The sequence below is a fragment of the Zalophus californianus genome, chromosome X, assembly GCF_009762305.2.
Source record: "Zalophus californianus isolate mZalCal1 chromosome X, mZalCal1.pri.v2, whole genome shotgun sequence".
NCBI classification, from domain to species: domain Eukaryota; kingdom Metazoa; phylum Chordata; class Mammalia; order Carnivora; family Otariidae; genus Zalophus; species Zalophus californianus.
The window spans coordinates 20272816-20300642 of NC_045612.1; the positions used below are offsets into that span (position 1 = coordinate 20272816).

The window sequence follows — 27827 nt, forward strand, 5'->3', positions numbered from 1 at the left end:
CAATACCCTCCCCCATCTGAACTCGTGGGAATGATCGGACTGGAGGTAGGAATTGTGGGTATACAGAATCCTCTGTCTTCACTTGAGTCTCTCCTCCAATGCCAATATTGGATCCCCGCCTCCCAGGAAGAATGGCCTCCAACGGCCTAAAACTACATTTCCCATGAGGACAAGGGATAGGGCCTCCGGCTTCCCTGGTGACCAGTAACCAATAGGAGACGCTGAAGCAGTCGCGATGTGGGTGAGAGTCCCCCCTGGGCCTGAGTGCCGGGCCTAAGCACGCTAGCGCAAGGCGGGGAGTTGAGAAGACAGTTGCGTGGCGTGGGGCGCCGCGAGGGCGCTGTGCTCTCAGAAGCTGTTACGCCGGCCCGATTTTCCGCTGCTGTATAAGGAGTAGCCCTTCGGTAGCCGGGGAGCTGGAGGTCAGAGACGCAGAAAGCCCGAGCGGCTCTGGCTGGGGACTGTGGGACCGAGGGGGCCTAGGGAGGAGGGTGCTTCCGGGCCGCTGTCTTCAGCGCCTAACTCCGCCCAGCTCCGCCTCTGCCGGGGAGGGGGTGTCGGGCCTGGGAGTCGGGGGTGGGCTTTTGAGCTCTCCCCGCCAGTTTCCTCGAGCTTCGATTCTCGGGAGCGCGCCGTCTCTTCTTTTTCTGCCTCTCCCGCTCTCTTTTTCTACTCACAACGCCATCGTCCATCCCCGCTCCCGTCCGGTGCCACCTCAGAGATCTGAAGTTAGGGTTCTCGACCGGGGTCTTCCTTAGGGCGGCGTCTGGACTCTCCTTCTTACTACTTGGAGGAGTTGGGTGACCTCTTTCCTCTCTTCCCTCAATTTACGTTTCAGATTTGGACACACCACTCCCAATGCACACACTCCCCAAGTCCCTCTGGGGGCGTGGGAATTCCCCGCCACGCCCAGGGAGTGACCTTTTGCCAAATTTTCACTTTTTGCTTCCTTGCTGTTGGGATAAAGATCGTCACCCACTCTTTATTGGCCCTTCCAGCCACCCGCCCCTTCCCTGACCAGATCTTTGGAGTGGAAAGGGTTTCTCCTCAGTTTCTAGAAGGCGTGGGGAGCAGTAGATAGTAGAAATTTCGCTTTTGAGAAATATGTGGTTAAGGTTCAGTGCAGTGTTCTGGTGAGAGTCAAAGGCAAGTTAGACCTCTTAAAAACCGAGCGCTTTCAGGGTTTCCAGCACGGACTGATACAGCACTAATACTGACAAAGATTAGGGGGCACACCGACTGCGGAATAAAGTAGACTGTGCGAAACAGACTATCAATTATTTTATTATTACAAAAGCGTGCAAAAAGTGTGTAATACTGATGTGGTTGGGAGTTGATCTATGGAAGGTCAAGCCTACCCCCGGAAGTGCTGTAGCTTGACATTGTTGTCTGTTTTCCAGACTAATCCTGGTAGGCTTTGTGGAGGAGGTGAATTTTAATTTCGGCTCCAGAGGAGTAAAGAGGATTTGAAATGGGCAAAGAGGAGGGAGAAAATGCCTTCTGGTACCGGGATTGGTATCTGAGAAGGGCAGATAGAAGAGGGAGCACTTTTGTGAAGGGTGGGTATGCCTGACTGGAATAAAAGGTGTCATCAAAGAGAGATTGGGAAAGAAATAGTGTTGGAAAGCTTGGGGTCATAATAACAGGATACTTTAAAGCATCCACATAGTTTGGATATTATTCTGTATCAACTAAAACTAAAGACACAAAATTAAGATTGGATGATTTTTTTTTTTCATCCTAGGGGAACCTGATTTGGGATCATTTCTTGGAGAACACAAAGAAGTGTGGTGGTATGTTCCAGGTGTGAGTTTAATTTAAACCCAAGAAGAACTTTGCCTTATAGACTGTTTTGTTAGTGGCTATTCTTAGCTACACTCTATAGTTGTCATTTTAAAGCCTGGTGCCGTAAATTTATTTTCTTAAGAAATGTATTTGCTGCCCTTAGGCATCATATTATCTGAATTGTAGTCATTTCATTGGGTAACAATAATGACTATTTATTGAGCCCATGTAATGTTCCAGGCACTATCATAAGCACTTTGTTGCATTATCTTAAGAGTCTTATGACGTAGGTACTATTTTCCCCAGTTTTCTAAAAGAGAAAACTAAAAGGCAGAGAAGTGAAACAATTTACCCAAAGTCACATGGACTGTAAGGAGTTGAGTTGGGGTTTGGATGTATAGATCTCTGGCTTGAAAGCCCATGCTCTCTCCACCATGGTTTACTAGTCTCACTGTTCACTTTTGTTCTTGACTTTCCATTTGTGGTAAGGAAAGATTATTGTGAAGTATAGTTGATCATCCTGGCAGAAACCCAAATGATTCACTTTTAGTTTCTATGTCAGTATGTGTATGCTGTAAAGTAACTGCCAAAACCGAATTAGCTTAACTGCTATTGCAGCTGTAGCTAATTGTGTCTGCCAAAACTATAGTCAGTATGGCTATTTCTGAATCAGATAAATTCTCTTTAAAAAACATGTCTTACATGTAAGCTACCTGGACCTGGACAGTACTTTAGGTTTTGTTTTATTGTAGCTTTTGTTTTAAGTGACTTCCTAGGTCACTAGGTCTCCTCCGTGACCTTTGCTCACATGGAGTGTTCAGGATGCAACAGAGTATGAGATGTGAGCTCTCCCTAGGTCTAGCTGGGGAGGTGTATGCCCATAATTCTGAGATAATGTGTAGTATAACAGAGACAGGTACAAAATGCTATTAGAAGGGTAAAGGAAGGAGTGTCTAACTGTAAGGGAAGGTCAGGGAGGAGGCTTCTGTAAGGAGGTGACCTGACAGGTCTTGAAGGATAATGAGTTTGCCAGGCAGAGAACAGTAGAGGGGAGGCATTCCAGATTAGAAAGAGCAGTCCGTGAAAGACATGTAGCTATAGAAGAGCAAAGCATGTCCATTCAATATTTAGGAATTCAGCATAGCTAGGGTACAGATTGTTTGGGGAAAGGAAGGTTTGTAATGGTAGAAGAGTCTGGAAGGATAGGTTGAGGCTCATTTGTGAAGTACCTTGAATGCAGTGCTAAGAAATTTGGATGTGCTCAGGGCACCTGGGTGGTTCAGTTGGTTAAGCGTCCGAGTCTTGATCTCAGCTCAGGTCTTGATCTCAGGGTCATGAGTTCAAGCCCTGCCTTGGGCTCTATGCTGGGCATGGAGCCTACTTAATAATAATAATAATAATAATAATTTTTTAAAAAAAGAAAGAAATTTGGATGTGCTCCCATAGGCCATTGTTTTTCAAACTGTAGGGTGTCTGCCAGTGGTGGTTATGTTGTACTCCCACAAACATTTTAAGTTTTAGTAAGTATATATTCTGATGTGTCTCATAAAAGATAAAACTGAACTATGTCATCAATCTAAAGTTATGCAGGAAATGGCTTAGTAAAAATAGAAAGTGAACAAGTTTTATGTTCATTTAAAGACAAATATTAAGTAAATAATAGTACACGTGGTATGTGAATATGATAATACTCAAATAAAATTTGGGAAATAGTGATTGTAGGCAATAAAAAACATTAAAATATTTTAGAAGAGGAGCACCATAATGAGGTTTTTACTTTAGGATGCACTGGAGTGGGGACTGACCAGTTAGGAAGCTAGAGATGATGAGGACCCAAAGGAGCTTCATATGAGAGGAGGGAACAGATATAAGAGACATTTAGGAGGTAGAATTAGTAAGACTTGGTAGAGGTGACTATTATTATTCTATCAATGTCATCAGAATTATTTTTAAAAGTCTGTATGTCACTTGTCTGTTACCCTTTATATTCTAAGATGCGCATATTACTGCTCAAATCAGGCCATGGACATATATACATGAAGGTATCAGTGGAGGCTGTTTTTACAAATGGGTTTGGATTACACACAGGCATCTTCACTGCCTTACTGAGTGTCCTTGACAGCAGTGGCACAAATATTCAAGGCACTGGTAAGGAATATGAGTATGATCTGTGACCCTTAGTCATCTGAGGAACTCCTCCTTCCAGACTCAGTTCAAATATCAACATCTCTTTGAAGCCTTTCCTGCAACTCTCCCCAACCCCACCACCACACATAAACACATGCAAGCATACCTGAAACAATGTTTCTGGCTTTCATGGAACCCTGCACTTACCTCTGTCCTAGGCTGTACCACACTACAGTGTGTCAGTCTGTGGATGTGTCTGGCTCTCCCCTAGACTGTGAGCTACTTGAGGGCAAGGGCCAGGTCTCATTTTATCTCCATACCCAGAATATCTAGAACAGCTCTTAGCACTTGGTAGATACCTAATAAATGGTTGTTGGATAAAAAAAAAAATGGATAAACATATTCATATGAATGTAACTCGGAACTTTGGTACCATAGTGCCAAATGTTACAAGAAGATTAGCTCTTTGCTACCTTAGCTGCTTTTGCTGAATAAAGCAGTAAATTAAAGTGACCTGAATGCATAATTTCACTAGAGGTTTCTTTTTTTTCATTTTCCTCCACTCTCCTGTGGTCCCCTTCCCTTTTTCATTCCCATCAATTATCCACCCAGCCACCTGTTCCTTAGACCTGCTCATTGCTTTGCTCTTCTTGCCAGAGTTCACATTGTTCCTGTCCTGATAGCCTGCCAAAGATCCATCCCTCCTCTCTACCCACCAAATCCAGTTGACTCCATCCTTGAAATCACTCTCAAATGGGTCTCTCACTCATAGATGCTGCTAGTGGGACTGTAATTTGGAGAGAAATTATCAGTATATATCAAAAATCTTAAAATTGGACATAGCTTTCAATCTACCACTTCAACTTCTGCGTCTCTATGCTGAGGAAGTAAATGTGATATTTCCAAAATTTTAGCTCTCAGGATGTCTATCCCAGGGGGAAAAAAAGAGAAAAACAGCATTTTAAATGTCCCCAATACTAGAGATTTAGATTAAATCAATTATGGTATATCTATAGAATAGTTTACTAAGTAGCCATTTAAGTTGATGTTACTAAAAAATATTTAATGATGTTGAAAGTTGTTTGTGATATAGTAAGAGAAAATTCAGGTTATGAAGCTGACAAATTCCAGTGTAAACACACACACATACACATGCACGTGGCCACACACACAGACACCCCGTGCATGCATGCATTGAAAATTATCATTATCCTGTAATGTTAAACACAAAAATTCAATAGTGGTTTGCTGTAAATGGTAAGGTAATGTGAGTTCTATTTTTAATGTTTTGCATCTTTTTATTTTCTAATCATCTATAATAGTATATTTGTTACTTTTTAAAAGTTATTAAAAATGTTTTTCCCATGTCTACCCCTATTATCATTGCCGTAGTTTGGGGCACAACCGCCCCCCACACACACACCCTGCAACACACACACACACACACACACACACACACACACACACACACACACACACACACACACACACACACACACACCCCTTCTAGCCTGGATTACTACTGTCTCCAACCTGGTTACTTTCCAATCCATTTTCCACCAGTGCTAACAGAATGATTTTTCTAAATTGGAAATCTGAAGCTATCCATCGCTATATAAAATAGTTCAGAGGCTGCCCATTGTCCTCAAGATAGAATCCAAATTTCTTAGATTGGCTTATAAAACTTCTGAAAATCAGCTCCCTGCTTTTCTCCCCAGTGTCACTTTTCCTCCTATGATTTACTTTTTCTTGGTGTCTAAGGCCAGTGCCTGGCATATAATAGGTATTTAGTTAATGCTAGCCAAATGTTGATGTGGACTATATGGGTTAACTGTTGTGTGCCAGGATTTCATTTCATCCTCAGTAAAAATGTTAAATACATGCAATAGTTATCCCTATTTTACAGATGAGGAAAATTAAATACATAAAAGTGGGAAGAAAAATCATCATAAAGAACATTTTTTTAAAGGAAAAAATCGAAACCTCCTGCTATAACACAGCTCTCTTCATTTTCCTGCAGCCCTTGCCAATCTTAGTCAGTATACGCACAGACTTTGTTCATTCCCTTGGGCAAGTTATATGTGACCACAGCATAACAAGAACAGTACAGACTGACATGATCTCACCATGTCACAGTTCACATTGTGCTAATTTACAGAAATCTTTCCTTTCTGTACCTAACACTTCATGCAGGAGAGACAGAAGAGCTCCAATTGCTCTGTTTTTCTTCCTGTTTTGAAAGTCTATGTCTTTTGGGATGGGGATGTCAGCAGAGAGCTACAGAAAACTGTGATAGAATTGAATATACAAGAAACAATGTGTCTCATGGGAGCCAATGTCATTGGTTAATTTATTTTTTTAAAATGTCATGTAGATGTATTTTCCAGCAATCTCTCCCCAGGGAAGACCTTGGTTGAATTCAACTGTTAATCCTATTTACAGAATGCAGCCCATGCGTGCACTATATTCCTGCATTGTTAAGTGATCTTAGACATATGTAGTGGATTACCATAACGACATACAATCAGGTGAATATGGGATATCTGATTTTCTCTACAAAATGCATCAGTGTTCATATTGTCATTCAGGATCCTGCAGCGTGGTCTTTCCTTCATTTGCCTTACAAATAATACTCATTGTGCAAAAATGGATGCTTTTAAAGGACAGAAGTCCTAAGCATGAATTGTCTGAATAAAATGATATTACTTTGTAAGGAATTGTCACTTTTAAATACTCCAAGAGAAAGAATCTATAATTCTCTTGTTCCATGATCAAATAAGTTGAATACAGAAATTACAGATAGAGTTTCAATTCATTTGATAAATTATTGTGGGCTTATTATGTGCAAAGCATTCTGTTAGACACTGCACTAGATACTTACAGATACCCTCTTTTAATGCCTTCCAGAGAGGCAGAGACAGAGATTGATATAGTGTACACACAAGAATGAGTGTGCGAGAGCAAATGACAGAGAAGATTTTAACAAGCAGGCCCATCTTATAAATGAAAATCTACCCAGCTGAAAATTGGCATATGTACCAGTAGGAACTTACTCTTTTTTTTCTCTTTCCTCTGTGGGATATATAGGCAAAAATGAGCTACCAGATAGCTGATAAGCAAATGATCTACTTCTCTGTTTACAAACAGTTTGAGAGAAGGAACAGTGACTTTGTGTACGTCCAGCCCTGCTCAAGCCTGCTAGTGATGTGAGAGTTATGACTGTGTCAGCTTTTCCAGGGTTTCTCTCTGCTGCAGAGATTTGGCAGACACCTCAGACAAATTTTATGTCTCTTAAATCTTCCTCAAGCTGGGCTTGGCTCATAGATCTATATGTACAAAAAAAGCAAATGTTTACCAGTTTGACATTTTTGAAGATCAAAACAGACTCAGTTTTTTTTTTTAAATTTAGCATACACCTCAGTTTAGTCTACAGAAGGGGCTAATTGCTTTTGCTATTTGTTTAAAATAGCTGCAATGTTTACTTTCCAGAAGTGGCAACGGATCATATGTCTAAAGATTTATATTCCAGGCCTCAGTGTTGCTTCCTCTTTTCCTTGCCTACAAGTGTCAAGTTTTGCTAAAGTCTTCATTTTCTTTTTTTGCCTTTACAGATACACGGTATAAACCAGTGCGGGAGGGAAGTGCTATGAAATATATTGGCAATCTAGGAGAAAAATAAAAGGTCATTTTTATTAGCTCTGCCCTATCCCCCTTTTTGGCTCTCAGTTTTTCAATGGTCCCTTCCCCACAAAATGTTGTTCCTTGGTGTAATAATGACAGGTGAGAATGTGAATTGGAGAACTTTCAGTGACTAACCGTTAACAAGTCTGGTCCAAATGTATCTGTAGGCAGAGCACAAATGAAATTTTGGCTGTAATTCAGAAGAATCAAAACACTGTGTGGAGAATGTTATGTAAACAACTTTACTTCATTCAGTGCTGAACTGTGAAAGATAACGATGGGGAAATCCCCAGTAAGGGCCCTTGTTGGCCGCTCCAGCTGCTCTTCTTTTTAGCCAGCAACAACTGCTAGTAAGAGCTTCCTGGGGTAGAAACTGTCCCACAGTAAGACCCCATAATATGTCCTCCCACCATTTCTCCTTCAGTCAAGTCCTCAAACATACTTCACCGGAATTACTTTGGTCACATAATATCCTAATTTTTACCTTTCAAGAGATGCTGAGTTTGAATTCAAGGAGCACTTGATATTCAAGCTCATTTATTCAATAGACATTTGAGCACATATACAGGACCAGAACCTATGGTAAGCACTAGGAATAGCGATGAATTAGAAGTAGTCCCTGCCTGCCCTTAAGAGCTCTCAGTTAAGTGGGGGTGGGGGGAGGGGTGTGGGGATAGACACCCAAACCAATAACTTTGTTACAATGGGAAATATGTATTACTTCAGAGAAGGAGGTATATATAAGGTGCCCTGGAAACATGATGGAGGGAATAACTGCTAGAGGTGGGTAACACAGACCAGAGTCTAACTATGCTGAATCCCAAAGGATAAGTGGGCATTGCCTAGAATCCAGGTGGAAAAAGAGGTGGTGGGAAAGGTGGGCAGGGGGACCACCAAATACATGCAAAGCAGTCACGTGTCAGAATGGATAGTTTAGAAAAAGTTAAGATACTGTGTGTGAATCACTGGGAGTTGGGTGGGGGACAGGATAAGAATCTGGAAATGTATCTTGTGGCCAGTTGGTGAAGGAAATCTGTTGCTAAGGAGCTGGGCAGGGGTGAGCCAGCACAGGGTTTTAAATGTGGGAGTGACATGACTGGATTGGAGGATGGGCTGGGGGTGGGGTGGGAAACTAGAGACAGAAAATGACCACCTTTTAGTTTGGCAATCTTTGAGAGGTCTGACCCTAATCACTTGCTGCTATTCAGCAGTGTCATCTCCATTAGGTTTTCCTTCAATATCCCAAAATCACTTTGAACAGTTGTTTCCTTCTACACATTGGACATACCTTCCTGTACTCCTTCACATGTTGCTTAGCTGAATATTCATTTTTCCAACTCAAATCAATGATCTCAGTAGTAATTGGGGCTTGATTACCATGAAGGAAATCAGAGATTCAAAGCTTAGCAACTTGGTTTAAAAAACTGCATGAGGCTTATTTATTGCTTACTGAGTCAGCAGGGCTGAGCTGAGTGCTGGGCAGCTCCTCTTGGGGGCTGGGGGAGGGAAAGGGACAGAGGCTGGAAAGATGACATAAAGTGGCTATTTAAAAAATGGGCAGCATCCAGAATGTTGAAAAACCTTAAAGGCCACATCCAGATATGGGAAGTAGATAGAAGGGCCAGAAGTATATGAATATAAAACAAATACATGTTGAAGGTACCTGTGCTCCAACAGATTATACTGTCTAGCCCATTGGTTTAGAACATGTTCTTTCTCTGACTCAGATACTGTAAATGGCTTCCCATTATCCATAGGATGAAGTCCAAACTCCTTAGCATGGCCTTTGGTACTTTTTGCAGTCTGGCTCCAATCTACCTTTCCAATCTTCATACTTCTCTCATGGAATTTCTCTGCTCCAGCCAGTTACCCTTTCAGACACTGCTTTGGTATGCCCTCACCTGCACTGTGAGCCCTCTTAGGGCAGGGAGTGTGTTTTTTGTGTCTTTGAATCCTCCACAGTGCCTAGCATAGTGTCTTGCATATAGTAGGCACCCAAGGTATATCTATGGGTTGATTATTGCCCCCCCATTCTTTCCAATTTCTCTACTACTATTGACCCAATATCCTCTCTACTAAAAATGGCAACTGAGCCATTAGGTAAAAGGGGTCAGCATTCAACAAATTATCTTTTAACCTTCTATTTTGAAATCATTTTAAATAAAAATCTCACGAATCATATGGGACTGTCGTGCCATTCACTCAGATTCACCAATTTTTAACATTTTGTCCTATTTTGATTTATGCTTCTTTTTTAAAAAACTTTTTAAAAAATATTTATTGATTGATTTTGAGGGGGGGAGGGGCAGACGGAGAGGGAGAGAGAATTTCAAGTAGATTTCCTGCTAAGCATGGAGCCCAGTGCAGAGCTCAATCCCAAGACCCTGAGATCATGACCTGAGCCGAGATCAAGAGTTGGTCCCTCAACTGACTGAGCCACCCAGACGCCCCTATGCTTCTTTATATAAATACGATATTTTGTTCTGAAACACTTGAAGTTGAGAAAGCTATACCCCTTATCCTTCTCCTTTATCTCAACCTCTTATGGTGAAAAAACTTAATATATAGAGACCGTTAAAGAATTGTATAGTAAATACCCCTATATCCACCACTTAGATTCTATAATTAACACTTTGTTCTATTTGCTTTATCACCTATCCATCCATTTATACATCTTTTTATGCATTTCAAATTAAGTTACAGACAACTGTACATTTTTTTCTTAATTCTTCAGTGTGTATATCACTGACTGGATGAACAAACTACTTTGTGCTCTGAAATCAACCAGATCATCTTGTTATATCTGCATTTACTATATTGCCTAAACTCCAGTCTACCTGTGTATCTTCGATCTATTTGGCTATGGAACACATGTCTCTTCAATTACCTTTTGGATGTCCCTCCACTTCACCTAGTGCAGTGCCAGACACACATTCCATAAATACCACTTGATGCTGATGTACAGAGACAGAGCTAGAGCCAAGGAAAGAATCACGATAAAACTAGAATAAACTGCAGGAGGAGAGGAGTATATGGGAAGTGGGCCACAAGTGAATGAGTAAGAGAGAAGCTAGGGCTTGAAGAATTGGGGGAAGAAAAGGGCCTTAGCCCACCTGGTACTTCCAGCAGTACTTCTATCTGCTGCTTTCCAACCCTCTCTTTAGAAGGATAGGTTCCAGGAAACGAGGGACAATTGCTGCTCAGCAGACCGCATGACAAGTCTTCTTGCTACTACTTAGGCACCACCAATTAGTATATTCATGTTGCCTCATGAATATGCTAATCTACAAGATGCAGCTTAGTTTTAGAGGGTATGGGTGGGCCACTGAAAACTTTCATGCTAAGTCTGTTCTACAGGCCAAGGAGCACTTGAGTTCAATAAATCCTGGTTTTCTTTTTCTTTATAACCTTTCCTTTCTTGCTCTGTTGCTTATGAGTACAAGGATAGCTCTGATATACATTTATTGAACAATTTTGTGCCAAGCGCTGTGCTAGCTGCTATCATATCATTAATGCTTCCCAACAACTCAATCAGGTAGATACTTCTTCTTTTCCCATTTGTCAGATGAGAAAACTTGAGACTCAGCATGGTTAAGTACCTTGTCCATAAGCCAGAATTCAAGCAACTGAAGTTTGTTTTACTCCAGAGCCCAGTGGTCTTAACCACATTGTCTGATGAAATTTTAAACAATTGTCAACCCAGTGCACATGCAAGGAAGTTTGTTTTCACTGTATTGACTCAGCATGTGATTTATTCCCTAAGCAAGTCCAGATGAATCACTAAATTCAGAAGGAATTTAGTCATTCAGACTTTAATCATTGCAATGTTAGTATAGTAATGGATTCAGATTGCTTGAGTTCAAATCCCAGTTTTATCACTTACCAGTTGCGTGAGTGTAAGCAAGTCACTTAACATCGATAAGCCTCAGTTTCCTTACCTATAAGATGAAGATAATAATGTTTAGCATATAGCTGTGTTGTGAGGTCTAATTTAAAAAATAATGTAAAGTATTCATGTCTTGTCTGGCATGCAATAGGTGCTCAGCATATTCTAGATTACTTTCTTTCCTTTTTCCTGTTTTGGGCCAGACAACTCACCTGTAGCTTCCATTTGAAGAAAACAAACTGCTCCTGGGACTTTTTTTGAAAAGAAACATTCTGAAGAGGAATATTAGGCTGACTATTCCCAAGGCCAAGCAAGCACAGTTGCTTAACTCTTCTCTGGGCATATTTCAAAATAAGCTAGAAACAGAAACCTGAGGAGAGTTGGAGTGGTCCACCTCCCTCCTTCTTGGAAATTTAGGGCCAAATTGTGACAGTTGTTTTCTGTTTTGTCACTAGAGTAAATTTCACAATTGGCATAGACTATTCGACCTCGGATATTGGTAACCACAGCCCCAGCCATTCCAAAGCAAGCAAGCTGAGATGGAAAGAGTATAAGTGATTTGACCAAGGTCAACAGCAGAAAAATCTGGAGAACCCAGTTCTCCCAACTTCTTATCCAGTGTTAATTTTATGGTTCCTCTGTGGGTTCTTAGGCAGGTGAAACCAAGTCTTGATGTGTGTGCTCTTTGCAGGAATTTGTGAAATGATTGGACTCTCGGGCTTTGTTACAAGTTTGATTGATTCAGAAAGCATGAGGTTTTTTTTCTGGTTCCAGTTAGCTTATTAGTTGCTGCTTTCAAACTGTTAGCATTTCTATTTTGTTTGGGGTTTAGCAAATTAGTGTTGTTTTTCCCTGTTTTAGGCTCATGGTTTGATTCAAGTTCTTGGTTCTTTGAAATCTTCCACTGGGATTTTTGTTTTTGACAAAAATATTCAGAATCTAAGGTGGTTAACAGTGGGAATTCATTTGAAAAGGTCAGTCAGGCTTAGTGATGGCTGCTGAGAGGCGCTTGGGTGGATTAGGGAACCATTAGTGCTTACATTCTGGAGCTTCAAATCAAGATAATGGAAACATTGCAAAGGTTCTTGGTGTATATGTTTGTGTGTTTGTTTTTATCAGGATGCCCTGATGCTTTCATTTCCATTCTTGTTAATCTGGGTTGAAACTGCTGCCTCCTACTTCATTGCCTTTTGTCAGTCATGTTCTTGATATTATCCTCATCTTTTCACTGTGAGAAAGAAGCTAACAAAAAAATTATCCTCCCTGTACTTTTCCCTTACTTTGAATTGCCCTACTGAGGAACTTGGGGAATATGAATTTCAAGCTTAAATGTGTGGAAGAGTTCAGTTGCAATGCCCAAAGGCAGAACAGCCTGATTCTGAAATACAGCCTTTGTTCCTTTCTTACCAGTGTGGTTCAAAAAATCTCAGGCAAGCCTCCTTTGCCAAACCTGAAATTGGGCCGACACTTGTTGGTGGCCAACCATGCCACAGGTAAGGCTGTGGTGGGGTGGGGGTTGGGGGTGCAGTGATGAGGCCTCTGGAGAACTGTATCCCACCTACCTGACTTTCCACATGCCAAGTGAAAGTGAGTTCTGGTGCTAGGGCTGTCAGTGCTTTTTCAAGCTGTTGACTGTTTACCTAAGCATTTGGAAGGCTCGGATAGCAGCTGTGGTGGTAAAAAGGCTATTCCCAATACCTCAAAAGGCAAGCACTTTCTAGGAGGTGAGGTTTTGGGTGATTCCAGCTAGTATGTTTCTGCTTAGAAAAAAAAAAAAAGCTCTCGCTTTAGATTCATTTGCTCTCCTTACCTCCTCTCTCTTGCCCCCCTTCTTCTCTCCTCCCCTCCCAACCCCGTCTCCCCTTCCCCCTTTTAATAGTTCACTCCCTCTTAGCTACCAGTCACCCAACTCTTTGTGATTCATATTATCCATTTTCCCCATTGACTTAACATAGATTTTGCATACATATTTTACTGGCATTTACAGTATTGGCAATGGCATTCAAAGGGAGCAATTAGAGAAAGTTTTCTTTCTTCTCTCAGGAAGTGGGCTCAGCACTTATTTGAGGACACAGATGGCATTAGAGGGGGCCAAGGGGAGCTGACATCTGATATTTCTGCTATAGCTCCCACTTTTTTTTGGCTGCTTCAGATTTGGCCCAGGTGGACAGACATACACTTGGGTAACCAACATACAGATGGAAATCAGGACATGTGGGATTTGGCTGAACCATAGGTCCCCAAACATTGCCTGGATCATTTAGTGCCCCAGGTGTGGCCACCCCAGGACTTCATGTGCTAAAATTGTGTCCAAGCTTAAGCCAGCTGGTCACTGTATATATAGTATCAAGGCAGCTTGGAGCCTCATAAAACATGACTTTGGATTTTTACCTTGTGGATTTAGACTTAGCTGATCAACCTGAATCCTTCCACACACACTGGGCAGTGAGGATATACCAGTTTAATAGACAGATTTAACAGAAGGTGATGCTCATTGTCCTGTAGCTTGCATTCTAGATGGGACATAATATTAGACTGTACGAAAACAAATGAACCGACTTTCCAGAAAGGAAAGAAGGAATTAGAGGGCTTCAGTTTCTTTAATAAACTTTGTTGTGTTATGTATCAGATTTAAAATTTTTCCTTTAAAACAATTTCCCCTCTGTGGCACTTTAAGAGCAAACAGTGCTTCCTTCCAACTTTAAAACTGGAAGAATTGAGAATTCTTTTCATGAAATTATATTGGCTCTTTCTTTTTATTTTTCTTATGTGATAGAGGTGCCTGACTTCAGCCATTTAGGCAGAATTTGTTCCAGAGTATAACAATAATAATTCCATACAATTTTATAGTCTTTTACAATTTACAAAACGGTTTTCATATCTATTATCTCATTAGCTCTTCATAGCAATTCTGTGAAGCTGTCAGGATAGGTACAATTGTGTCAAATTTATAAACAAGGGAACTTAAGCTCAGAGAAGTTAAATGACTTGTCCAAGGTAACACAGCTAGAAAGTTGTAGAACTGGAGCCTAAATCCAGGTTTCCTGATACCCAGGCCCAGTATTCCTTCAGTTGTGTCATGTTTCCTTTCTAAGCGACTATCTCCCTTTTGTTCCTACTCATGATTAATCAAATTGGTCTAAAAAATGTGCTTCAGTTTAGCAGACGAGTAAAACTGAAGCACTTACAGGCAAAGTGCCTTCTTAAGGTCATCTGTGGAGAGGGGCTTGCATATAGCTCTTAGCTTTTCATCTTGACTTTAACTGAACTATTTTTAGGTATACATAGATTGTTTTCCAGTGTTAAATATATGCACAAAAGTTGTGTGATCTAGTGATTATAGGTGTGAAAGCTGCACCTGGGGAATGGGACTAAGGATGAAAAGTTAGCTTAAAATAATTAGCTTCTTGCCTTTTTGTTAAGAGATGTTGTATTCAATATAATTTAACTTCTTCATACTTCCTTTGCTTCCAGCCATTTAAATACAGTTCTTTAGGGGAAATTAGCAAATATTCATTTTGAATGTTGATTTCTCAGGAACAAGAGTAGCTAGAGGAAAGAGAAAGCAGAGGGGTGACTTTTCATGCTCTATAAGAGTGGGGAAACATTATTTCGTTTGGAGCTATGAGCTAGGATTTCTTCTAAGGCATGCAAATTGTAAAGTTCTGATTTGTCAACTGCATGCTGTTTCTTTAGGCACTGATGTATGAAATCCCGAACGAATTCTCCGATGAACATACTGCTAATTGCTTCTCCACCTGCTCTCCAACCTCCTCCTCCCTACCCCCTCCACTCCCAATTCAGCCTGTAAGTGTCCGTCATTGGAGATGGATGGTGACACATGCAGTAATAGCAATTCATAAAAGCCAGTTCCAGCCCTTGTCTTCAAGGCTCCTGGATTTTCCACTGCCTGCTTTTGTGTAAGTGAAGTGGATGGAAGTGCTACTGGCATCAGAATCCACCTCCCTATGCTCCGTTGCTAGAGCTCAGTTGCTCGGCTGGAGCTGAGCTAAACAGAAGCATTGGATCTAAGCTGAATTGTAACTCTTTTTTCCTCAATGGGGCGTTGGGTTAGGGGTAGTGTGTAGTGGGGTTTGGGGTGCTTTGGCTTTTCTTTTTGTGGAGAAAAGAGGGAAAGGGGAGAATAACTCACGGTAGGATACAACGTGAAACAGTTCCCTGAAGAGTGTCACGATGTTCCTGGTACAATATACAGGTATAGTATGTTTTATTTTATCTGAAATTTCCCTTTTGTTTCAAAGTGCATTCTTCTCTTATTTTGCCTCCAGTTCAACTGTACTGAAGGACAAATAAGGTTCTAATGAGGTAAACAAAATAGCTGCATGAAACATGCCTGCCCCTTGCTATAATGTTTGTAGCAGATTGCTATGTAAAATCTGGGTTTTCTGTTAAATTGGGAGTCCTGATCCCTTAATTGTGCATGCTTCTCTGCTGTATTCTTGTGCTGAATTTCTCAAGTCTTACATCTGCAACTGGTAGTATGCGATATAGCCTAGAGTGTTTGCACAGAAGACACAGTGCTTTGGAAGCAAGAAGCAATTTTTAAACACTTAGTGTGTTGTGTTTCTCTTGAGTTTTTAACTCTCATATTTGTTAATTGGTTGTCTAGATTTGGGATATAGTTAAGAGAAGGGAAACTTCAAATAGGAAGCATTCCAGAACACATTTATCTTGGTAAATTTATTTTTATTTCATTATTTAACTCAGATTGATGAACATTATATGTTGTTGTTGTTTGTTCTCCTGGTCTGAAAAAAAGTGCTGGAAGCAGCAAGGCTAAATATGCCAGCGGCAAGTCATTTTGTATTGTCAAATATCATTGGACTGGAAGTGTTCCTTAAGTATTTTCTTAAGCTTTCAGAAATATATTGGTCCATAATAATGAAGAACTTGAAGACTGATCAGACATTGGTGAATGTTGTTTAAAAAGGCTTCTTATATAGCAGTTAGACCTAAAGGATCCTTCCAAATGAAAAAACCTCGAGAAAGTTTCAGTTTCCTGCTGAACAGAACAGAAGCTTAGTTCCTACATCTATATGTTTTGATAAGTTTAAGTATCATTTATTGTCAAGGACTTTCACCTCCATCCATGCTTTATTGTCCTTAAAATACTGTGCTCCTGTGCTTAAGAGCTAAAAGATCATGTTCTGTTTTGATGCGTGGTTTGACAGTTGATTTCGCTCCTCATTAATTGGACAGCATGCAGATGATGTGGAGAAGTGAGTGAGTGACAGTATTTCAAGGTTACGCTGAAGAGCATACAGTGAACCTTAGTGCCTGGACCAACAGCTGCTGAATTGAATTGTCTGCAATTAAAGCAACAGCAGGTTTGTGTAGTCTCCCTGCAGCCCATTTATTTGAATTTATAGCTTCAGTTTCATCTTTGGGTAGCGGTTGGTTTGTTTCACTAAGTGTTGGAGAGTTGTGCTTGTTGGATGTTTTCTCCATACCCCGATGCATGCTTGACTCCAGAAGAGCCATCTCTGTACATTTTTAATGTGAGAAGTTCTTGTGCTTTTTGTCTTTGGATTAAAAACAGAGACTATCTTGTTTTCTCTACTACAAAATCAAATAGATACATTTTCATGGAAAATATTGCTTGGTTCAATAAATAGGGGCTTCTCATGGACCTGTATTACCGGTTTAAATTGCTGGCAGTGAAAAATGTTGGGCTTTGTTATGCTACTGGATTACTATATCTGGGAAGAACTTCTCCGTGCTAATAAAAGGGTTTATGTTAAAAAGATAGTGATATTATCTCCTTGCCATCTCTCAACTCCAGGGTGACCTAATGAATGATGTCAAACCCAACTAGGTGCCTTTTATGACTGAATTTTATTCGCATGCCATGAATGAATACATGTTTAATTTCCTTATGGTTTTACTCTATTAAAAATAACTTCTAATTACAGTACAGTTGTTGGTTATTGGCTGATAGTGGATGTGGTGTAAAATATTTATGCAGTGATTTCACATATACTTGATCGGTTTATCCTCATGACAACCTAGTGTGAGGGCAGTGGCATTAGGATCGCCATTTCAGAGGTAAGAAAACTGAGACTTCCAGAATAAGTAACTGGCCCAAAGTCTCACATCTAATGAGTGGCAGAGCCAGAGATCATAGGTTAGATGATCTGATTCAAGAATCTGTGCTTTTTCTCCCCCATACACTGGGCTGCCCCTCAGTTGATGGATCCAGGGTAAATTTGACTTAAGCTACTAGTCAAGAAAACTAAATATATTCATTTACTAAAAAAAAAAAAAAAAAAAAAAAGTCTTATTTGATAGAACTCTAGAGATTTTTTTCCAAACTATTTTAACTATTTTATTTTAATATGTGAGTGCTTTCCAGATTAATTTTATGGATATATAAAGAAACAGTAGTCTTTTGATTAATTTATACATCAATATGAATGAAGGTAGAGCCTTGTGAAATTTGGGGGAATTAAAATGTTCAATCAAATAGGTTAATGTGAAATACTTTCCTTCTAAAGCAAGCTAATTTGTTTTTAATATTCTGTCCAATAAACATATACAGCTGTTTTCATAAAAGTATGTGTATTTTAAAATATAGTGGCCATCAGGGTGCCTGGGTGGCTCAGTTGGTTAAAATATAGTGGCCATGAATGTGAAGTGCCACGTTTTCAAATTTGCATATTTTATCCAGATCAACAGAAAAAATATACAGCTAACTCAGTTTCATACTTTTCTTTTTGTTTATCTTATCTATCTACCTATCTAAATAAAATAGACCAGCTTTCTCATCTTTTTAAATTTCCAAATGGTTTCTCAATTTTAAATTCAATAGTTTAAGGGGAAAAACATATTTTCTGTCCCACTGAAGAAGGGACTACTGTTTAAAACTGTTATCACTTCAGCAGATGAGCCCAGATACTTAAGGAGCTTGCAGTAGTTCTCTGGTAAACAGTTTTAAAAACCTCTTTAGGAAACATTCTTAGCTCTGAATTTATTAGAGACTGTGCCATATACTGGGGAAATGATTGGATGCTTGCACGGTAGACAACTCTTCTTCAGCGTTTGACAATGAATATTTGAGAACACTGTCAAGAAAATGAACCAGAGATAGGGCCAGTTTTATGAGAACCCATTTATGAGACTTTTGGAAAGATGGTAATGGATATATTGTCTCAGAAACCATGTAATTAGAATTTATCCTTATCTAAGATGATATCTTTATACTTTAACATATCTTAAGGTTTAGCTATTCTTACATTATTCCTTGCTAGCAAAAAGGAAAAGAGGATGATATAAAGCCCCTTTTTATCATTCTTTAAACTTGAATGGAATTTGATACTTAAAAAAATGCAGGAGGGAACTTGAGGGAATGGGTCAGGGTTAGAGGGAGGGGAACTGGGAAAACCCAGCTTTGGATTGATTGGAAGCTACATATTAAACTTGGTTTCAGGTGACAAATTTTCATGCAGTTGAAAGCTCTAACACTCCTCACCCCATTCCTCTTTCTGGGAACAAGCACTCTAAATATAAATGAAAAGGAGCATATTAGGACTTTTTAAAAATTTGGCATTTTCTGATTGGAGAAAGAAAAAGTCTTTCATCTCAAAACAATCATTTTTTCCCTATGTTCTTTGAGGCCAAGAGAAATTAGAGGGGGAGTAGATTTCTAGGATCTGGCTGTTCAGGGAGATGAAGTTGGTTGTCTGATGGATTTTTCCCTTCAGTATATCTCTGAGTATGTTGTAGGATCATGAAGCCAGGTCTTATGGATGGGGGTATGAGGGCTTGTATACACCAGCCAGTGGTGTCCTCGAGCTGGCTTGCACTAGCTTATGTAAGGGGATCACTAAGAATATCTACAAATTTAAAAACTTACTCATATCTGTCTTTTTCCAAAAAAACTTAAGGTACTCATTATGTGTAATAGTTAAGGCATGCTGTCTATGCAGGGCAGTATACTGAAGATGCACTTTGGTCTGCTAAACTACACTGATCCCCATCCCTTGGATATAGCACTAATGTCTTTGAGGGTTGTTGAACATAGCACAAGTAAGTGTCCCCCATGTATACACATAATAATAATTGCTAACATTTATTGAGTACCTACATGAACCAGGCCATGTTATAAATACTTTATATGTATGAACTCATCAACTTTCACAGCACTCCTATGAAGTAGGTAGTATTATTTCTATTTTAAGGGTAGGAAAACTGAGACACAGAGTTTAAGTAACTTATCTACCAGGCCACACAGTTACTAAATAGCAGAATCAGGATTTGAACACTGGAAGTCTTTCTCCAGAACCTATGCCCTTAACTACTATGCAATATGTTCTATATCTTTAAGGGCACTTCACTGAAGAAGCTGTTTGCCATTGGTATGCCACCCATAGGATCCCATTGTCTGTGCTTTTGGAAGACATAGAATGTGTAGAGCTGTCTGTCTGCTTACTAGACTATGGACAATTCTGCTTTTTTCTGACCCTCATCGCTCGTTTTCTGTTGCCAGAGTCGCGGTGGATCATTACATCCCCAGCATCTTCTAAACACTGCCACTAGACATGCTCTTTCTTCAGATGTTCAGCTAAAACAGAATCTCATATTCTGTTGCCTCTCTCTCAATTCCTAGCTTTTTGCAAGAACAAACATTGCCAACCAGGGTGCAGTTTTTCTTCCATGCAGTCAAATGACCAATCATAGGACATCTTCCCTGCATCTACTCTCACTCCATTTTACGCCTAGCTGTTGGAGTATTCTTCTTAAATGTAGATCTTGGCATATCACCTTTCTCCTCAAGCATCTAAAGGCTTTGGTGGTGGTGTTTTTTGCTTTTTTCCAAACAGGCATTCAGGACCATTCATGGTCTTGTCCAAGAAACCCAGAATGTATCTCTCACTACACAACTTTCTCTAAACCCTGTTTACTAACCACTCTAGACCACTTCTAGGTCATGAGGTACACCCCAGATTTTCAAGCTTTTGTGCTTTTCCTCATGCTGTTCTCCACATTTTAATTACCATTCTTCCACATCTCTGACAACCACTCAACATTTAAAGTTCAATTCAAATGACACCTGCTCCTGTATTATAATACTTGTTTTTGGTCTGCCTTCCCCCACTACACTGAGCTCTTTGAAGTTAAAAAACTTATTTTAGTAGGCTCTTAGCACCTAGCTTAGTGCCTTGTACATACTTAGCACTTACGGTCTTCAGAAACTGCACCACGAAAGTTGTTCTCCTCTCCTGCTAGCTCAGGGTTCAAAGCTGTTCCCAGAGCCTGAGAACTCCAGAAGCTGAAGGCTAGATAGCTTCTGCCCTGCCTACATATTAGGGAATATTCTGTTCAGAAGATTTGTTTTGTTTCTAGCATGACTATCTTCTTGATTTTTTTTTTCTCTGTATTCACCTTTGCTCAGATCTACTATGCCTTGAAAGCTCCTTCTTTTGCCTTTGTGGAACATTTTGCACGTTTGTAGAGAGACAAGGGCTTGCCTCTGTACACATATTCATACTTATCCACACAAGAAAATGAATCAGAATGTGTAAAATGATCAATTAAATTTTTGATGCATAATCATAGTGTTTCTCAAAATGCGGTTTAGTGACTACTTGTGTCAGCATTACCTAGGACGTCGGTTTCAAATGCAGATTCCTGGATCCCCACCCCAGACCTACTGACTCACTCTCTGAGTTATCTGCATTTAGCAGATTTTCCAGATGATTCTTCTGTACAACTGACTTGAGAACCACTGTCCAAAGTCAAAAGTAAAATGTTAAATCCTAATCTATATTCTCTGCAGATATGAATATTAACTATGTTGTGAAAAAACTGTCATTAAAATGGTTTAAATTTTTTGGTCTGACATTGGAAGTCTTGGTCTCCTGGTGTCTAACCCAGTACTGTCCAATAGAACTTTCTGTGATGATGAAATTTTCTATGTCTTCATTGTCCCATATAGCAGCCACTAGCCACATATGGCTTTCGAGCACTGAAATGTGACTATTGCAACTGAGGAACTGAATTTTTAAATTCAGTTAAATTGAGATTTAAATAGTTACATGTGGCTAGTCGATGCAATACTGGAAGTACAGATCCAGAAAGGCTGGCTATCTAGAATGAATAATTTCCTTAGGGGTCTAGATGGCTACAGTGATCATTATATCAGTAAGTAATCAAACGGGAGCATCATTTTCTTTGACATAGAGGACATTGCATTTCTTTTTTAAAATAGTTTAAAATTTAAAAATGGCCTAAAGTGAGTTATCCTCAGAAATGATTTAACCAATTATTATCTCAATTAAATTTAAATGAGATCTACACTCTGCATTTCTCATCTGTACTATTTTTATAATCATATTGGCTTGCTATTGAGAGCTGGCTGATAAGCCCTGATTTCTGAGCTAGGGATAAGAAAGTTGAATTAATCAGAGGAAAGAGCTCCTGGCTCCAGTGTTTAGGTCATAGACACTTCTAGACATTTTAGCTCTCATAAACCCTTTAACCATTCTCTTTTGGATTGATCAGCCCCTTAGCCACTCATTACTTACTACTTTTTGGCTTCCATTTCTTTTTCTGACAAATCTTCTATGAACCAGTAGTATACACCCTTTCAGCATGATTTCGTTATTTAAATAGCATTAAGACTTTGGAAGAATTTGAATCAGAAATGGATTGTAATGTCTACATAAAGAGACATAAATCTAGGTACCCTGTTTTATTGTGTGGAGTTCATCATGTGTATTATTTGTACTTGGTGGCTTTCTAAATGAACTGAGTGCCAGAATCTATGGTTTTGGGAAAAAAACATGTAGGTAAAATAATGTACGTGACTGTTGGTATCTGTGGAAACTATATGATAATTAATTATGCCTATGTGACCTGCCGCTGTTGCCTGGATTCCAGTTCTTTGTACTCTTTGCAGTTGCTAAAAATTTTAGCACATCTTGAAATTTCCTTTTCTCCCTTCACATTCTTCACTTGCTTTGGCTCTGCTTTCTGTGGACAGCAGACCACCCCCCCACCCCACCCCCACTTTTTTTGTACCATTCAGACTCCCAGAATCCATTGTTGTATCCAGCCTCACTGAACTGCTTAGAGGAGTTCAAACCGGGTGTTTGAAAGTGCCACTCAGGGCCACCCTTGAGCACTCTGTAAATAGGTTCTTTTGTTTTGAGAACTAAAGAGATAGTATCAGAGCTACAGTTTGGAGAAATGCATAAAGACAAAACCCATTTGAAACTAAAGGAAATGGTTAACCCCTTGCCTCTCCCTTCCCCCTAAAGACAAACTACATCTATAGTTTTCAGTGACATTTTTACTTTATTTAGGGAGCCAGATATTTCTGCTTTCAGTGAAAAAGTTTACTCTGATCAGGACCCTTCATAATTCAAACCAGGGTGGAAAAGGAAGCAAATATATTTTAAAAAGATATATTATAGAACTATGCTAGGATCTTTACATAAGTTATTTCATTTAATCCTCATTAGACCTCTAAATAAATGTTTGTTTGTCTGCATTACCCAAGGATGTATATACCACTAACTTGTCTCCAGCTCTGTGCCTAGACTCCAAAGCTTGCATCCCCATTGCTTTTTTACTTATGCATGAACTTAGGAATGGTTGTCTTTCCTAAGTGTGGTGTGTGTGTGTGTGTGTGTGTGTGTATGTGTGTTTGTGTCTGTGTGTGTGTATGTGTCAGAGAATGAGAGAGAGAGAGAAGGTTCTCAGCACTAGGGTGTTTACTCACAAAAATCTCAGATCAGTGTAAAATGACCAAATGTAAAGAAAACATTCCCTGTGTTAACTATTTACCAAATAGGAATTGGGATGTATCCAGTTAAAGCTTCTGATGAAGAGGTTGTAAAGAAAGCCTTCTTTAAATTCTTTATACACTCTACTGATTGCCACTCCCATCTGCTATGCTAAATTGCTAACTCTTGCTGCTAAATATGGTTGGCATTTTCCCAAACCCTGCCCTTTGGTTTGGAGGTGGGGCCAGAACTGCAAAGAACTACAATTCTAATATGCTTTCCTGAGAAATTTCCTATAGAAATTTGCCCAGCTTATTCAGTGGAAATCATACAATCTGGATTCACCTAAACTTTTGATAAGGACTGTGAAGAATATAAAATAATTGTGACAATCCATATTTAATAAAAATTACAATAATCTGCAAGTAAGTCAGACTATTCTGGAAAAGCTTTTTGGGTGGCATATTACATTTTTTCTTGGTTGTAAATGTCATCCAAAGAGATCATCATCAAAAGTAAATTTGATTCGTGCTTTTAAAAGTCTACAGGTGACAGGAGATAGTAAATTATATTAAGAGTGCATTATGATCTGGCATTTAAAAAACCAGTATGGTTTTGAGTAACTGACATGGTTATATACAAATAACTTGTTAGAGCAAAGTAGTGAGAATCCTTTTTTAATTGGTAATAAGACTATGCCCAAGTTTCCATTCTCTGGAATTGAGATGCTTGAAATGTAAAAGAGCAATTGAAATGTTTAAAGGATCCAGGGAGAGTGGTTTATAATGGTGGGATACAAAGTAAATACAATAAAGATTTCAGCTTGAGTAGTTAGTGAATATTGGCACTCATGACTATTTTGAATGGTATGAGCAATAAAGAGCACAATCTCGCAGAAAAAGGCATAAACACAGGCAGAAATATGACCATTGGAGAAATGAGCCCGAGATTCCAGTAGTATCTTTCCCCCTCCCAAACAGCATTCCCTGAGTGCCCTCCTCTTGGGCCTTGTGAGGCTTTTAACAAGAAGGGAAAGAAAAGGTCTGGAGAGAAAAGTTCTGAAGGACTTGAAGTGACAAGGGCCTAATTGTTTTGTTAAATATTTACAGTTGTTTAAAATAAAAAGAACTCCCACCTAGCACAAACTCTCCAGAACATTTTCTTTGCTGGCCTCACATCAAGACCAGATGAAGCACAAGCTGTAGAGAAGAACCTTACTCTAACATGGAATATGATCTCAGGCAATGCCCTTCTTGGAACTTCTCCATGGGAATTTATTACTGGAAGTAACAGAAGGGCTATGTTAGAACATTAGAACACAGTTCCAAGGCATGAACCCTGAGGTTTGGATTTATAGTACAGCTCTGGTGTACTAGCTAGACAATGAGTACAATTTCATTGCAGATGTTTTCCATTTGAGATTTTTATTTTTTATTTTTATTTATTTTTTAAGATTTTATTTATTTGACAGAGAGAGACGCAGCAAGAGAGGGAACACAAGCAGGGGGAGTGGGAGAAGGAGAAGTACGCTTCCTGCCAAGCAGGGAGCCCGATGTGGGGCTCAATCCCAGGACCCTGGGATCATAACCTGAGCCAAAGGCAGGCACTTAATGACTGAGCCACCCAGGTGCCCCTCCGTTTGAGATTTTTAATATAGGGATTTTGTGTATGTCTAAGATATCAATGAGCCAGGATAAGTCAGAATTACTTTTAGCTGGTACCGACTATATGTGTTGCCTGTATTTCACCAGTCCAATGAGGAAGGTACTTGACTTGAAGCTGTTTAGTCATTTCTGATCCTCATGTCACTATTGGTAAGCTGCCCCTCGCAGGATATTGAACTGCTCCTTGCTGTTATGAAACAGATGATGGATAAGCAGCTTTTCTCACTGTGTCTAAACTTTTCTTCTTTAGTATGGCATCATTCCGACTAGTTCTAAAATGTAAAGTGGAATAGAGGACTGCTACCCCATGAGGTTTTAAATCTAGATCATAATGGACCACCCAACAGATGAGTCCACTTTATGATCCCAAGTTAAAGTTATTGACACAGAGAAAAAGCATTACAGAATGGAGTGCCAGTTTCTTATGGCATTTGTGGATTTAGGCCAAAATATTTGAATCTTTCAGCCAAGAGGTTCATTCTGGAGCTTGGGAAGCAACTTGTAAAAATCAGCAGCCTGCATATTCTGTATCTGATGAAAGGACAAAGGACAGTAGAAAGAGAGAAAAGACAGAGTCCAGAATGATTTGTATTCATTAACTGAACTATTATCAGCATTAAGTGCAATATAGGATCCTATTCTTATTAGTATTTATGAAATGCTACCCTTAAAGCTATAGACTACAAAAAGAGTAATCCAGTAGATGGGCCATTGCTAAATGATTGAGCCAGAGACAGCATATAAATAGTAGAAATGGCCTAGACCACAGCATCAAGTTTTATTATTTCATAAGAAATCACTATTGAGACTTATGGATACAGGGGGAATATGTAAGTACTCATTTATTCCTGACTAATGAGGAAATTATTAAGAATGAAAAAAAGATTTACAGATGAAAGTTTATAATATATGCATTTTAATAGAATCTTAGGGTTATAAGAAACCATAAAGTCTATTTAGTCATGTCTCCCTCTTCCACCACATACATATACAGTCTGTTACATGAACCCATCTACTCCATCTTCAAATGGTCATCCAGTTTATGCTTCGATACTTCCAATAATTTGGCACTTTCCACTATGAAGTAGCACATTTGATCTTTAAATAGCGCCAGTTATTAAATATTTGCATAAATGAGCCAAAATACCTCTTCCTTCAGTGTCCACCCAGTGCTCCTACTCAGGCATAGCACCGTTCACACAAAGTGCAACATGAATTGAACCCTCTGGAGTGGCCCTGATTCTGCTTAACCCCTGGGGCTTATACCAAGCAACCTCACCCTGTTTCCATATGGTAACCCCTCAAATGTTGGAAACAATTATCATGTGCTTCCTAAGTGATTTTTTTTATTAATAGCTTTATTGGGGTATGATTACATACAATTCACTCATTTTAAGTATATAATTTAATGATCTTTAGCATATTCAGTGCTATACAACCATCATCAAAAATTCAATTTTATAACATTTCATTACTCCCCAAATAAATAAACCCTGATCCCCTTAGCCATTATCTCCCTAACTCCCCATTCCCTCTAGTGCTAGACAGCTACTAATCCATCTCGCTATGGATTTGCCTATTCTGGACATTCCATATGAACGGGTCATGTGAAACATGTGTCCCTTTGCATTTGGCTCCTTTCACTTACATATTTTCAAGGTTAATTCATGTTGTAGCACATACCAGTACTTCATTCTTTTTTTTTTTTTAAGATTTTATTTATTTGACAGAGAGAGACACAGCAAGAGAGGGAACACAAGCAGGGGGAGTGGGAGAGGGAGAAGCAGGCTTCCCGCTGAGCAGGGAGCCCGATGCGGGGCTCGATCCCAGGACCCTGAGATCATGACCTGAGCCGAAGGCAGACGCTTAACGACTGAGCCACCCAGGCGCCCTACTTCATTTCTTTTTATAACTACACACTATTCCATTGTATTGCTATACCACATTTTGTTTATGTACTCATGAGTTGATGGACATTTGGGTCATTTCCACTCTTCAGCTATTGTAAATAATGCTGCTATGAGAATTCATATACAAGTTTTTGTGTGGACATATGTGCTCATTTATTGTCAGTATATACCTAGGAGTACATACTTGGGTCATATGGTAACTCTGTTTAACTTTTTGAGGAGCCATTAAAATTGTTTTCCAAAGTGGTCATGTAATTTTATAATTCCACCAAGCAATGAATAAGGGTCCCAGTTTGCCCACAATCTTGTCAACAATTATTATTATCTAATACAACTAAGGAGCCATACTAATAAGTGTGAAGTGGTATCTCGTGCTTTTGCAAATATTTTCTATCGCTCTGTAGACTGTCTTTTCACTTGCATGATTGTACCATTTGCAGTACAAACATTTCTGATTCTGATGAAGGCAATATTTTTTTGTCTTTTTTTTGTTTTTTGTTTTTTTCTGATGAAGGCAATTTATCTATTTTTTTTCTTTTGTTGCTTATGTTTTGGTGTCATAAATAGGAAACCATTGCCTAACTCAAGGTCACAAAGATTTATTCCTGTGTTTTCTTCTAAGAGTTTTACATTTTCAGCCCTTATATATGGGTTTGTGATCCATTTTTAGTCTGTTATTGTGTACAATATTAGATCAAGATCCATCTTTATTCTTTTGCATGTAGATATCCAATTCTTCCAGCACCACTTGTTGAAAAGATTATTTCTCCATTGCATGATCTTAGCACTCTTGTCAAAAATCAACTGATGGTGGCACCTGGGTGGCTCAGTCATTAAGCATCTAGATGCCTTCAGCTCAGGTCATAATACCAGGGTCCTAGGATCGAGCCCCACATTGGGCTCCCTGTTCGGCGGGAAGCCTGGTTCTCTCTCTCCCACTCCCCCTGCTTGTGTTCCCTCTCTTGCTGTGTCTTTCTCTGTCAATTAAATAAATAAAATCTTTAAAAAAAATCAACTGATGCTAAAT

The 27827-nt window shown here is 39.4% G+C and overlaps 1 protein-coding gene across 11 annotated transcripts in view; it reads left to right on the forward strand.

Moving 5' to 3' along the window:
• Positions 1-247: 247 nt before the first annotated feature.
• ENOX2 (ecto-NOX disulfide-thiol exchanger 2) overlaps positions 248-27827 on the forward strand; it is a 281319-nt gene continuing 253739 nt past the window's right edge. For 4 of the 11 annotated variants that reach the window (XM_027608764.1, XM_027608766.1, XM_027608769.1 and 1 more), the window contains exons 1-2: positions 306-422; positions 1745-1804. Coding sequence is in view for 2 of the 11 variants with exons in the window: in XM_027608763.1 (XP_027464564.1) it covers positions 15674-15695 (22 nt within the window). In the remaining 9 variants the exon portion in view is untranslated. Of the gene's footprint in view, positions 423-1744; positions 1805-15464; positions 15696-27827 lie in introns of those variants that run through there. The other 7 variants (XM_027608771.1, XM_035725679.1, XM_027608767.1 and 4 more) reach the window with 7 other exon arrangements.